This window comes from Varroa jacobsoni, unplaced genomic scaffold (assembly GCF_002532875.2).
Source record: "Varroa jacobsoni isolate VJ856 unplaced genomic scaffold, vjacob_1.0 scaffold_627, whole genome shotgun sequence".
NCBI lineage: Eukaryota > Metazoa > Arthropoda > Arachnida > Mesostigmata > Varroidae > Varroa > Varroa jacobsoni.
Window position 1 is genome coordinate 47,650 of NW_019213529.1, and position 15,266 is coordinate 62,915.

The following is a 15,266-nucleotide window of genomic DNA, read 5'->3' on the forward strand; positions in this document are numbered from 1 at the left end:
AAAACTAGAGCTTAAACAAAAGCAGCATTCAGTCGGTTTTTATTTATTTTTTGACAGACACAACGCATGCAACACGGTAATCTGATGGGCGGCGTGATCCAATTAGCATTTTACTCTAATTTAAATTGAGGTGCCTCGGTAGGTCTCTGTCGTAACCATTTAATCATGCCTGACCCCGTAGTTTTTTTTAAACCTTTTATTTTTTTTATCTAAATCTAGTTGAATTAATGAATCTCCCTAACCCACTATGTTGAGGTAGTTAAATCAGTTTACGGTCATATAAGGCCAGTAACTGACTTTCAACGAACTAGGCGAAGTTATAATTTGACTATTACACGATATACAATACGTACAATCGATCCATTATGCTCAGACCAAAAATGCATATATTTTAAATAATATTGCTTAAATAGTAGGAAGTGCATATTGTTTTTCATCATACCAATACGATACTACATATGCCGTGTATTATAAAGATAGATACCTTGACTGTTAATTAATACGTGGTGCTCGTTTCTTTTTCTTTCTCCCCTCATCCGCTGCTCGTCGTTACGGTGTTCGCCCTTTGTTCCTCTTCGGTGTTTGTCTTGTGTTCTATACGTTTGCTGCATATCTGTCAACTTCAGGTATGGGCTATTTAGTGGAAACTTCGCAGCTGGAGGTGGGGCCTCTAATGGGGGCTCCGGGGGGGGCCATTCCGCCGGTGAAGCGCATTCGTCGCATGTAAATCCCAATCCGCCATATGTGTGGGGTCCCGGAGCGCCTCACGAGTCACCCGGCTGGCATAAGGCACATGGCGGTCACGGTGCGCCACAGCCCGGCCAAACAGGCGCCAGTCAGCCTGCTCAGCAACCTCAAAATGCAGGTGGTGGCCAGCAAGCACCTCAACAGGGACCCCAGCAAGGACAACAACAACAGCAGGCAGGATCACAGCAGGGCTACACGATGTCGGTGTCGCCGTAGGTCAATCAACCCAGAGAAATCTACACCGTCACTACCAACGACTACTACAGCAACAACAACAACAACAACAACAGCCTAAACTAGTACTTTTTAACTACTTCAGTAGCGGCCAACGGCAATGAGGGCAACACGAAGAGACGCGTCGCTAACAAATCAAGTAAGAAATTACAGTATAGACAGCAAAAATCATAGAAGTCAGAGCAGAACTAACACCACCACAACACCAACGACGTAAAGAAGCAAAGCTCACCCAAGCCAGAGAAGCAGTCAACGCAAAAAGTCTCCGCATCTAATAAATCGAGCATGACAAAAGAGGAACCTGAGGACGACAATGCAAAGATCTACAACAATAACAGCATTGGCAAGACTAACATAACCAGTACAGTTAGATGCTTCGTATTGCTTAAGCAAAACCGAGATCGTCAACGACCGTCTGAAAATCGTTCAGAACGAAGGTGTGACGACGATGTGGCATGGAAAGGATAAGGACAACACGCGAAGGCCTCATCGTACGTTTGCATTGGATCAGACGTGACAGAGATGGGAAATTTTGAGCTCGGTGTGAGGAGCGCACCAAACGTCGCTATCACACAATCGTGCATCACGTTAGCTAATCTCTGTTGCTATTGCTAATACTGTTATACTCATTTGATTTGTATCAAACCTTATAAACCCAGTAGTGGTACTGCACGAAAATATACTTGGCTGGATAAACCCCACACATCCACAGCATAGAAGTCCGAAAGTGCTTCATAGGGGTCCGGTTAAGGCAAACATACGCGCAAAATCTCTACAGGATATAGGCACATGGCGATAGGAGGTATTATATATATACAGACAATAGAAACAGAAACAACATAAAATAATCAAAGAAAGTACGAGAATAGCTGAACTACTTGCGTACGCTCGAAACCTATTGGCCAACAACATTTGAACCTAATGACACCTGTTAGAATATCAAAGATGCATATGTTTAGGCGAACGACAATTGATGGGGCTCACATTGTTTACACCTTGCTAGCAAAAAAGTACGCACTCACCAATAACAATGATAACTATGTTTATTGAAATTATAGACTTCTTATATATTGGTATTCGAGAAAGATGCGCGAGTACCCGTCGCACTATTGATCGGCGATGGTCAGGTCTTAATCATGCACACTCACTGAAATATATATATAAACAGGAGAAACAATGCTCCACACAATTGATCACACGTGTAGAGAAAGAGCGCGCTCGTTGCTGCAGATTTTGAAATAGGATATACGAGGCATATATCAGATAAGATATAGGACACATAGGGTATGAAGGACCTTTGTGTTGCTGTTATTGCTATTTATTTAATATGAAGTTTAAGCAGAGAAAACTGTTCGGGCGAACTACTACACCAGAAGCGTAAACGGGTGCTTTTCAACCGGTGAACTTCAGCTACCTTAGCGTATTGCTAGTAACATTATTTGCGTAGGCACTGTACTGGTGATCTTGCAGTTCTCTGGTGATTCGCTCTGCGCACTCTACTTGTTCTGTAGAGGATAAGCATAGTCGCAGCGAAACAGCAGGACCTCATCCTTAAAAAGCTCTAGGCGATGATTGTTGAGCTATACAAAAACCGGTGGCATCGCCTAGCCTTGGATAGCTTCCTAGAGTTGAGTCGACAAAATCGTGCTTCGTTCTTTAGTTGACATCGTTCGACGTGTATGAGTTGGAGGGCAGCGAAGAAACAGTACGTAGCTTATCAGCTAAACGATAATAGGTTAATTCTATCTAGAAATTAATTTTGATGTTGTTGTACGGTAAACAAGAATCGTTAGTGCTGAGCAAGGAAATCGGAGAGAGCGAGCAGGGAACAGACGTTGTGAGCATTTCTACGCTCGATTACCTTGATCGAGTGAGTCGGACAGATCGTCCAACGGTGAGCAGCAACCAAGGCGGGCTTGCGATTGTTCCGCGAGGCCAAATCACCACCACAACCACCGTCACGAACAACAAAAATGGCTGCAGGCACTTTTGCAAACGATGTTGCGAGAAAGAGACACCAGCCACAGTAAGAGATGAAGTAGACGTATGACGCAGTTAGTAATAAGACAAACGCGAAATTGCATAAAACCAATGCCAATGTGATCGGTCGGATCGCGCTTCGAGTGACCGCCACAATGGCCCTTGGATATTTCGTGAAACGTTTGCCCGTTTAGCTGTCGTACTAACGAAAAGAAATCACCCGTGTCAACTGCTCTCTGTGTGTGGTAGACATCAAAAGAACGAAATAGAAATATTATTTTGATTACTGCAACTCTTAGATTACGCGACAACTATTAATTGTCAATGGAGACTTTTATCTAGATTTACCTTTACTGCTATTAAGTACCTATCACTACTGGAAACGAACGTCACAAACAAACGCTCTCAAGATTATTGTGTTCTATATAATGTTAATGATAATGCAATGATTGAACGATGTGTTAATGTCATTTCATCATCATCACCATTCATTAATTGATTGATAGATGATGTGCACATAATTATTTTACTAATTCATTTGCGTTAGCTAAGTATAATACTTTGATAGTTTATGATCGATGATTGACAGAAATCATTTCTATAGAATATTTACGCGTGTTAAACATTTGATAGGATTCTCGCCCGCGATTGGCACTGAGTGATCTAGCCGAATTATAGTATCGGTGGCGCGAACCTAAACAACAAATATCGAGTGTATTTTCTTGTGTGTAATCATCAATACCAGTTATTTAATTGTGCTTTCTTGTTCTCGACACATCGTTTGTTAGGGCCTGCGTACGTACGCTCCTAAGGGATTAGATCGTCGTAGAGGTCGGGCAGGGGGTGTTGCCGGGCGATAGATAACTAATCCGAAAAAGAGAGCTTCGCCATACATACATATTTGATTAAGCGCAGGAGCAGTGATTATTTTCTTTAAGATATCTTTCGCGTACGGCCGTGATTCCCTGCTCTGGGGGTCCCAAACAACATGGACATAACGCAACATAACGATGCGATGGGTGGCAGAAAGCTCGAGGATTTGTTCGTCTCCCGCGATGCTTTCCGACGCCACCAGGAGAGAAACAGGATCGTGGAGCCGAAGAGCTGACAAGAGCTAAAACGACGTGTTTTGAGAGAATTAGCTCGAGTGTACTCGAACACATTGGACTCATTTGATTTGTATGGCCTGCGGAAGCGAGCGGGCATTCTGCTGGTCCAGCGAAGTTCTAATGAGCTGGGACAGAATCTGAAATTGCACGAAAAACTCAATCGACGATCGTGAATATCACACCAACGCATGAAACGTGTACGATGTGGCGTGCAACCGACGCATTAGGTGCATTCGTTGTTGATGTGTGTGTGTGCATGTGTATGTGTGTGTGTGCAAGGATGATGGAGTGGCGGAAAGCTTTTGTTGAGACCCGATCGAGACCCAAGCAGCAAAGGACAACGGAGTTGGCAACAAGCAAGGCAAGCATCGATGCGGCAAAGCAATGTTAAGTAGTCCTACTACAGCTGACAAAGAACTATATTATAGCTGCTACTATTATTAATACTGCTAGTAGTATCATCGGATCTCTGATTTGTCGTAGGCGACAAAGGAGACACAAGTAATATAAATGTGTTGCTACTGCTGAGTGAATGTGTACATAATATGTACATGCTGATGATTCAATGGCTTTGCTGATGCTGATCATGATAATAATGATGATGAAGAAGATGTTAAGGATGCTGTGTAATCAGGTGGTATTATTGAATAGGTGATTGTAGCTGACGGAACGAAGTGTGAGTTTATATCAGCAGTTGAGCGTGCGCGTAAGCCGTATGCGAGGAAGAAAGAAGAAGGTTTAGTGGAAGTGGGTGTTGATGGCATAGCGTGAGGTGCTGGTGTCAAAAGGTGACAAGCCTGGAAAAATGCAGGGGGACATTGGAAACTCGAAGACAGAACGTGTGTCTGTGTGTGGGTGTGTGAGCGTGTCTGTGTGTGTGTCTTATGGGGCAACTAACTCGATGTCGGGTAAGACCTAACGATTAACCAAACTCATAGCAACAAAAAATTAGCCGGGATTAGTCGACGCTGTGAAAACACGCGAAACGTAAACTATAACTGCATAACCGAATATTAGTAGGTATGTATAATAATAGGAAGGTAAACCACAAAAAAATAACATCCGTCGCGGTTGATTAGAAGAAGCGAATCAGAAATAGGGTGGCGTACAGGAATTTGAAAAAAAAACGTAGATCTTCGGTTACTACACAAGACGGATCTACCAGCAGACACTCATACGAAGTCGACTATAATACTTCATTAACACGAAATGACGACGTGGCAGTTGGGGTGAACGACCAACTCGAATCATAAAGCTTAGACAGATGAATTCGTTTGCTATTGTTACTACTTCATATTGCTGATTGAACGTAGCCAACCGAAAACGATTTAATGAAATCTGGCCTCTTTCATTTGCCCAACGACTACTGCAGAGGCTGGGTTCGCTGTAGCCGAATCGAGTCGACTAAGTAGCGGATGGCAGTCGGTAGAACTACACAATACACGCTAGCTAGGAAAAAAGGCGACACACGAGTTGGCATATGCACACAAACATATATACTTATATATATATCGGGTAGAAAAGTTAAGTATTAACTTTATTATTACTAGCATCATGAGGAGCCCGACAATACGGTGAAATGGTCTAATTTCTTAACTACTACTCTGTCAGGGTCGATTTGCCGAGATTCCAGTTGCCTCGCAACCACCGATTTGCAGCGACGGGGTGTGAGTAGAGGGCCGCTTTGCATCCGTTGTAGTGGCGATCTCAAAAAGCTACGAGTACCGTCGCAGAAAAGAGTACGGTACTGACGCAACAAAAAGGTAGATACAGCAAAAGAACAAAGGAACATACTTGGCTACGCATATATAGAATTGAAATGGACCAAATAGACGGGGGCGGATAGTAGGGAAAAAGGCCTCAACAGCCAGTCAGACATCAAACATATAGTGGAGGCACTTTATTGTGAATGGATGTGAGACTGAACGATGGTTATCAACTTGGACGGGATTGTTGAGATCGAGTGAGAGTTGATCGAAGACAAAAGGTCAGGCGTCATGCTGCTTCGGATCGTCTCGAGCAAATGACTAGTGCGATCAACAGACTATCGAGGAAAAAGGCTTAGTAAACACTGCATGTGTCCAATAAAGCTTTGGTTATTAAGCGAGCCGTGGCCATGTACAAGCGGCCTTTGTTTTGACAGAAGGGAGCAGAAAATGTGACTGAAATTCACAATATCAGAGGCATTAAATTAGTCAGAGATTGAGATTAATTGATGATGGTTAAAGGACCGGACCGGGTTACTCATTTGATCTCGATAGGTTTCTACTAATGGCACTCCAAAGCCAAGGCATGCCTGGTGTTAACATTTGATAACAAACCCATTATCGTCGCTACTAAACCAATTGGCTGGCAGAACTATCAAGGGCTTGTGCCTTCATCACGTTTTTTCGTATAGAGATCATGTATGGCAAAAACAAGAGGATAGAAAAGACGAACGATAAGTTGCACTATACTGTTTGTTGGAAGGTGTATACAGGCGGCGAATGTCGAAGCATTCTTGTGCTGAGCAGCGTGTTGAAATGATGAATGATACATGTGATCAAGTGAGTAATTGTGGACGCTTTCGAGTTCTGATGGAATAGATCGAGTTCGATTCATGTTCATTTGGCTAATTCTTTGGCTCGTATTTTTGCCCTCTAAGTACTGCTTTGCTTGAAACGCCGCGGCCGCTATAAAACAAGAGGCTCCTCTGACAACAACAGCAGCTTTTCCCAAGCTGCACAATGAGATTCTAGTTCACTGAGGATTGGCTACGAAATCTGGGCATGCGTGTGCGCACGGATGCGTTCCCTTCGCCGGGGCCGACTTAAAAAGTTCGACACAGAAGGCTGTTTCAGCCACGACTGCCTGAAGGCGGTACGCGATGCGTCTAATCCAGCCAGGACACAACGCTGAATAATGCGTTGAAGGTCAAAAGTAATTTTTGTTGATGATATACATTGCTGAGAATAAAACGAATAATGACAAAATAACGAGGCGGATTCGTGACAGCCCACATTGTTATTACGACGAAGCCAACCGCGTTTTCGCACCGCAACGGAAACGTAAACTGACACGAGTACCGAAGGGGATCAGAGCTTTGAAATCATAGCGCGACAAGAAACGACGAAGCAATGAAGCAGCTTGTCAAATAACATGCGGAGGCGGAAATATAAGTGAGCTAACAGTAGCCGCAATGTTCTACGACTGACTGCAGAACTGACGTCTCGAACGTAGGGATAACCTATTCTTGAGATGGTGATAGCAGAGGAAAGGAAAACACTAATAAACAATGTTAATAACGATTTAAAGGACGCAAATGCCGACCAGAATGGACTAAACATGACCACTGATTAATAAATGAGAATGAGCTCTAGCTCGGAGACGTGGGCACATGTGTACTACACGTGATACCGTATGAATGTGTGTGTCGTTAATGGGTGCGTATGTGTTTGTGTATGAATGAATGTGATTGTTTTTGTTGTCTGCGTCCTATTGGCTGGCCGCGGACAAACTAATGACTCGGGCAAACAAACAACTGTTTGCCGAAATCGCGTCAAAGGAAGCTGCTGACAGGAGGGAATAATGGTGGAACTATTGGCGAGTTTTGATTTTGAAATTCTTCTACTGTATAGTAATGACAGTGTGCAGACCATTCGTTTGCACGTCAAGATTCACAGGATCATAGCCTGTCTCTAGCGCGTATAGCAACAATAAAGGGCTTTGCCAACGGTGCAATTTTATAGAAATACCGAATGGCTTTAAAAACTTAAAGACCTTGACACGGCACCGAAGAAGCATCGTATCTTTAGCTACGAATCATAATAATAATAGTGAAAGGTTTAAGCAAATTTGTTGTGTTGCTGATACGTTGTTGGCGGCGCCTGAGAGGGAATCAACACCTGAAAATTATGCGCTTTGCTACGCTATGTAAACAGATTATATGAGTAAAATACGAAACACGTTTTTGCGCATACACAGAAGGAGCAAACAAAATTACGTGAGTCTGCTGAATGCTACAAGTCAAAGTTAATTAGGGAACAAATAAAACACTATTCGAGATGATCGACCGCTTCCCCGGTTAGAAAAACTGATAGCAAAAGTAACAATTTCACGCCGTATTGCCCGCTACTACCACTACAGCTACCTCTGCTCCACTGCTGCGGTGAAGGATGAGAGTACGCGCGTAAATGTTCCGCGTGTGAATGTGTATGTTTGCGGGGCTGAATTTAACTATGTCCGTACGTTTGGCTGTGACTGTGTAAGTGGGCGTTGGGATGTCAACGACACCTTTGTTGATGATGACGACGACGACGACGACGACGACGATTATTCACGATGAAGCGGATAAGGAAAGAAAAACAACCGCTGGAAATTCTGAAAAACGCAGTGGGACGCTAGAGGACTAAGATTTAAAATAATAACAATTTTAAAAATAATAATGAGGTTTATGAAAAGACGCTAACGAAACGCCCGTAGCTGACGACGTAGAGAACGTCAGAGTAAACGAGAAGAGAAGAGTCTATAATCATTATACGATCATATGACGGTGATGATATTAAAAAGAAAATGATAATAACAGTGATGACGACGCGCGTTTTTTTGAAGTGAGCGAGTGATAGAAAAAACTAAACACAAGTAGGTGGAGACGTCAGGCAGATCGAAAGCGAGACAATGTGTGCGGAGAGTGCAGTAATTCGTAGATGAAAAGGAGATGATAGCGGGGATGATGCGTAAATACGATTTAAATACACGATCGAATTAGTTGGTTCGATCCCGGTGAAGGTGTTAGGTGTAATTTATTTGATAATACGATGATAATAATAAAGAAGAATATTATGATGATAACGACGATGGCGAAGTTAAGCGTGAAGCTGACGATGATAATAGTAATAATAATAATGATAAAAACAATAATGACGATTATATATATATATATATGGTGGATACAACTAATAGTAATAATTAAAAACAAATACTTTATTATTATTTTAACGATAATGATAATGGGGTAGTTGTTCATTAATGACTCTCTATATATATATATATATAAAATGTATGATGGTGGAAAGAAAAGGATACAGGAAAAGGATGATACAGCCAGTGTAGAATGGAAGTGAGTAAAACAGAACAACGTTAACATTAACAAATGGAAGTACCGGGGAGCAACGGGCGTCAATAGTAATACAATACAGACGAAAAGAGTCGGCCTCTAGCAGAAGAGGGGATACATTCGCCTCAGGCACTTGTGCAAACTCGTCGATCAGGGCAGTTAATAACAATTAAGAGGCAATGTCGAGGATCAGATAGGATGCGGAAAAATCTGAATTTAAATGATGACATGTGGCTGTCTATGAATAACCGACCTTAACGAATTGTCTGATAGAAAACTGCTGGTTACTAGATTGATCATTTTTAGATGACTGAAAGAAGAGACTAGGGCAGAGATGGCAAAGGGCAATGGACAAGGCAGGGGCGCGGTTTTGTTGATTGTTGGCGTTGTTGAACACGTGCTGCGCACATAGATAATATTTCAAATACAGCAACGACGATTGCGGATCCTTATTACATCGTGTGTTTGTGTGTGAAATGAATAGGGAATAGATTCGTTATGTTCTATTTGGCAAAAAGCATGAAAATCAAGCACGGAACTAGCCCGGAATCCCAAACTTCGACGATTGATACCGCCAATTGAAGCACCTCTATAAAATCATAATCCGAATGATTCTATGACTCGATAGTGTCATTTTTATTTCTCTATTAAGAGTAGCAACAATAACACGCAGATATTAAATATACATTTAATTATCATAAATTGACTTCCAAACGCCTTTTTTAGTGCAGTCTTTTGCTTCTTTTAAACAGAAAACATTGTCTATTATGCGAGATTTCCAACAATCATAACCAGACAAAGTGATATCTAAGTTTTATCCACATAAGTTGTTATTGCACTTACGTTATGAAATAATGAATCCAATCAAGGCTCTGTTGTGTCGAAAATCTTCCTTGGCCACTTCATTTCCACCATTTTTCAATCAAGTTTCAAATTCAAAAATTGACTTTTTAATATTTTTTAATTGCTACAGCCTAAAATCCAGTAAATGTTTTAAACCGTAAAATGAAAAGGAAGCGTCTTGTAGGTTGTGCATTACTTAATATATATTATTTTTATTCGCGTATATTTTAGAATGGCGCGCCGTGCTTGGGTACGTTCAAAGCGTGAGCCCCTATGATTATTCGATTGGCGGTTTTAATCCCAGCTAGAGGCACGATTGATGCACATGTGTTATAAGATGTTTTTCATGAAGAGAACTTCAGAGGGTCGCAATGCACTGAGGTTATAGTGAGGGTGTTTAAAATCTTCATAAAAAGAAAGTGTTTTTCGGAAGGGTCAGATGTTATCCTAAATGCCACAATTTGAGGGTGGTCTAAGATGCGGACTTCGCGTCAACGCTGGGCTGGAGTGGGTACGGGGCTGGGTCAGTGCGATGGAGTGACTTTTGTGATCACGTGTGCGAGTCTGTGTGTGTGTATGTGCGAGTGTGTGTGTGTGTGTGTCATTTGCGTGTGAAACTGGGCAGTCAGGTTGACAGGTTAGAAAGGCAAAGATAGAAAAAACGAGACAAAGACGAAATAAGTATGGATCGAGCTAACGGGCGAGCACGAAAGGGGAACGAAAGAATGACAGGAAAATATAAGACGCCCTGGAGAGAAAACTACTGGGCGCTAACAACGACGGATGCTCTCGGCGATGAACCCATTCGACCGGTAAGAAAAACGAAAATAAACGCTATCGTTTGACCCCGTTCAGCTGATCAGACCAGGCGAAAATCGATTACTGCATAAAGGAAACAGAAGCAACACTAACGAACATGTATGGCCGAAAAATATCGTCGGAGAATAAAGACAAAGCACACACAAGGGAGAGCAGTGGATACAACAACATGTTGTCTATATATATATATATATATATATATATATATATATATATAGACGTGTGGTGAAATGTCGATGATGAAATGAAAACCGAGCGCCGCCAGAAACTACTTGTATTAAATAGCAGTGCTTCACAGGTGCGATTGATGATTAGCCAGAAATCCCGAGAGAACGAAAAGGCAGAGAGAGAGGGCGAGAGAGAGAGTAAGAGAGCGCGCAAAAGTTTAAAAATTAAAGAGATGGGATTATGGAGAGGGAGCTATCTGTAGAGAATATAAGTGGGCAAAAATTGGGGCCATTTTCCAAACAATGATGAAAAGTGGCGCGTTTTTTGTCGAACGGACGAAGACAAAAATTAAAGGCATACAAAGTTACTGGGAAAATGCAGGGAAAATAGCCGATGTATGGGACACGACAATAAGAAATACATCTTATGTAACTAAAAACAGGAACAACAACAACCACAAACATTCAGATACTTAATTTGGTTGAATTTAAGGTCTGATTATGATGATAACAATGCTGATAATGACGAAATGATAATGAACCTGAGTGAAGTCGAGGAATAGAGTGCGTGGAACAGAGTGTGGCGTGCGGGTGATGAACTATCTCGGCCGGGCACCAGTACGGTTCAACCGAAGTTAGAAGTATATATATATATAGAGGGAGAGAGAGAGAGAGAGAGAAAGAGAGAGAGAGAGAGAGAGAGAGAGAGAGAGAGAGAGAGAAAGAGAGAGAGAGAGATAGAGAGAGAGAGAGAGCTAATGAACGATTTTACCAACCGCAACCAATCGTCGCAATTATCCCAGCCGTAAATCTGTTAAGGAATCATAAACATTTATCTGCATAGATTCGTTTATTGTCTCCTAGCCGACATGGCGCGAGCCAAAATGGCAGCCTTCCCAAGTGTAGCGGCAGCAGTAAAACAAAACTGAAATGCGCTGATGATAATGATCGTAAGATGGTACGCGACGACTACAAGCGACACGATGCCGAACTGGCGCTATCGCCATGGAGGTACTAAATAGCAATGAAGAAATAACTAGTGTGTTTGACGTTTCTTGTTTGTATAAAAAAAAACGAAGAATTTCAATAAGTTAATACTGTCACGTATACACGTACACGTTCATAGTTATTGCTGATTGTCTTAATAAAAAAGAGAATCAGTTAAGTCAAAGAACAGATCGAAGACGTTGAAGATACACACTTTAATCCACAAACGTGGAACAGAATGTTCACAAGGACACACTATAAGACAGACATTATAGACGTGCAGTGTCCACACGAATGTGTGGACACCGCACGTATATAACAATTACGGACAGTACATTGTACAGACAAAAAAAGAAAAATGGAGGAAATAGCGATAAATAGGTCACGGGCATGACTAGGACGACGTAGAGTGAAAGCAACAGAAGGAAAATTCAAAGACGAGTTTTTCGAGGAAAGGCTGCATAGTGCTTCGGATGCTGCTGGCCATGATGGCGTTGTGTTATATGCGGCGATTGAGGAACGAAATAGCTGGGGGAGGGAGAGTATTTAGCTCTGGAAGTTATCTTCCACCCTCAAACGGCCACAGATTAACGGCGGGGCGAATATTAACAACAAATCGTTATGAATTACTATCGTCTATTTCTATTATTGTTACTGCTGCTGCTGCTGCTGCTGCTGCTGTTGTTACATGAAGCAAAGAATGACAGGCGGCCTTGCGGTGGGCTGGTTGGTGAGGGAAACATTATTGTGTCTGGTGCCCGGCCGAGTTGCAAGCGAAAGATTGAGCGAAAGGAAGCGAGAGAAAGAGAGGGCGAGAAAGAAGGGAGAAAGAAGAAGTGTAAGAAAAAGACGTGGAGAGCATGGCCTGGATTGAATCCTATGTGAAATTATTTAGTGCAATTGCAGAACAATAAATAAACATTGTTGGTCTAAAAATCAGTGTGTTATTATTTTTCTGCGTTTTAGATTGAGATCTAAATAGTATCGACTTCTGTCACCTAACGAAGTACGTTTGACACAAATTGTAGCAGTAAATGAGTTTGTTACATATTCGATGTTAACGGCCTTCATCATGCACATTAGAATGTGCGTTATTTGGCATTGACGTATTCTTTCATGGACGAAAAACAAAGTGGGCCGATTTAGGCTACACGGTTTTCTAATTTCTATGCTGGAACACTGGCTTGGACGACCAAGCGTCGGATTGGAAGAAGGGGTCGCTAACGGCACATTGTACACAACCTATGTCAATAAAAAAGGCTATTTTTATTTTCCATATCTATTTTCTAAAAGATCTATACCTAAAGTAGTGATAAAACTCTGTAGATGGCGAGGTAATTGTTTCTGTCAGCTGTTACTTCTTGATTTGAGGTTGTCTAAATGTTGCCTATTGACAGTGTGCAAAGGAACTTCTTTCCTAGAGCGATCCAATAACATCAGTTATTGCAGAACAATGACAGCTCTGATGGTGCACTTCGATCGTTTTTTACCTCAGTAATGTCCGGTAGCTGGTTTCAGGCGCTACCGAGCGCCTTCGTAACTAGTTTAGCGTGGCTCTCCGCCCGTCAAAACCTTCACCCGATTGCATATGCTTACGTTTACTCTGTCGCTTTCTATGTTGCTCTATATACCTTCAAGTTAACAATATTTTTTTCAGATATAGGTCTCAAACGGAAATATTTAGATGGAAAAGTGTAACAGCATACCTAAGGTGCCTCTTGGTAAGAACGTTGTTCGAGACCTTTTTTAAGCAGAAAAATATTAATAGATCCTGTCGGGTTTCGCTGCTGACACCAAATGATCTATACAATTTGCTACGGTTTCTGGTCAGCTTGGAAAGACATTTTTTCCTACTTCAGAAAAGAAGAACACTTGTGATCGTACGTCCAGAACGCGGAAGCTCCTCCGATGTTTATTCACTAACAGAATGAGCTGTAACGTATCCTGTATTTGGTCTATATTCATATATATATATATATATATATATATATATATATATATATCCACTCTTCGTTTCTACATGTAGTGACGACAATCTACTGCTCTAGAGTACCTATATCGCTGAGAAGCGAAGATGTTCGAATATGGCTGCTATATCATAAAGTCGCTAAATAGCCACAACAGGCAACTTTAACTTAGACGAACAGGACATTCGTCCTGGCTAACAATTATAGGCTGTAGCAATCTCTAGTTTGAAAGTACTGATGCTTTACGAATGTCGATACTGTACTAGTGCATTGATCCTGCCTGATCAATTGCATAAATTTGGCCTAGACAAATGATGAGTGTAGACAACGGTAAGGGGGCGCCTGTACTGGCTGAATAAGTTCTTTTTCAAAAGATGGATAAATTCTCTGTGGTAGTCGTTCGTAATTGAGCTTTCGGCTCGTCTGCAGTATTACATACGGCGGCGATCTGTTCCAAAGTGGAATTCGGATTGGAACGAAGATAACTGGAACAAACAGAGCTGCCATTAGTAAATGTGCATGACGTTCTTAGCCGTATAGCAACGCACTGAAAACACAAAGAATATTAGCAATTTTTTGTTTGTTATAACGAAAGATAACGGGTTTCATTTAATACGCGTGTCTATACTTCGATGGATTCAGTCGTGGCGGTTTTTACGTCATTCATCAGCCTATCGACGCTTTCGTAGCGTTCGATTATAGTGTGTAGCTATTGCACGACTACGGCGCAGAGCCGTCTTTCAGACGAAGACCACCGCGACGTTCCGTTCAGTGTTCTACTATCGTCGTTCTATGTTACTTGTCCTATGGGTTTGAACAATAACAGTCCGAACAAATCAAGAGTACTATAGCGTTGATACCTAGCACACGTGTGTATGAGTTTAGTTCACTACGGAAAGACTGTGTTCTTGTTGTTACTGTTAAATAGTACAGTGGTTATTGTTCTTAGGTCCACATCATTTTTCATTGTTAATTGTGCATGTCCGCCTCTCGTACTGAATTGAGTTATGGAATGGTTGTGATTTTCATTTTTGTTTTTTTTTTTTTGCCATTTGCATCAGGATTTAGTAATGTGAATAGTATACGGATACACATAATCTGACAATTACTGTTACACTCCCTACTTGATGTTACCACTTTGTTTGCCTACCAAATAACCTGAAGTCATGCTATTCTGGTCAATTCTAAAATTTAAATGACGTTTTCCATTATTTTTAAGGTTCTTGCATGTCTTGCTTGTTGTGTTATGCGGTACGTCCTGTGATATCCGGATTGTTTGCTGTTTCGACATGTGCCTGTGTAAACAATGTACGAGACA

The 15,266-nt window shown here is 41.7% G+C and overlaps 2 protein-coding genes across 14 annotated transcripts in view; both read left to right on the top strand.

The window, feature by feature from the left end:
- The window catches only part of LOC111262103 (uncharacterized), a 30,669-nt gene extending 17,752 nt beyond the window's left edge, over positions 1-12,917 (top strand). The window contains exons 8-9 of one of the 3 annotated variants that reach the window (XR_015311817.1): positions 627-5,090; positions 5,682-12,917. Coding sequence is in view for 1 of the 3 variants with exons in the window: in XM_022836094.2 (XP_022691829.1) it covers positions 627-963 (337 nt within the window). In the remaining 2 variants the exon portion in view is untranslated. Of the gene's footprint in view, positions 1-626 lie in introns of all 3 variants that reach the window. The other 2 variants (XR_002681399.2, XM_022836094.2) reach the window with 2 other exon arrangements.
- LOC111262104 (protein tweety) overlaps positions 5,023-15,266 on the top strand; it is a 133,556-nt gene continuing 123,312 nt past the window's right edge. For all 11 annotated transcript variants that reach the window (XR_015311818.1, XR_015311819.1, XR_015311820.1 and 8 more), the window contains exon 1: positions 5,023-5,090. The gene's annotated coding sequence lies outside the window, so the exon portion shown is untranslated. The remainder of the gene's footprint in view (positions 5,091-15,266) is intronic.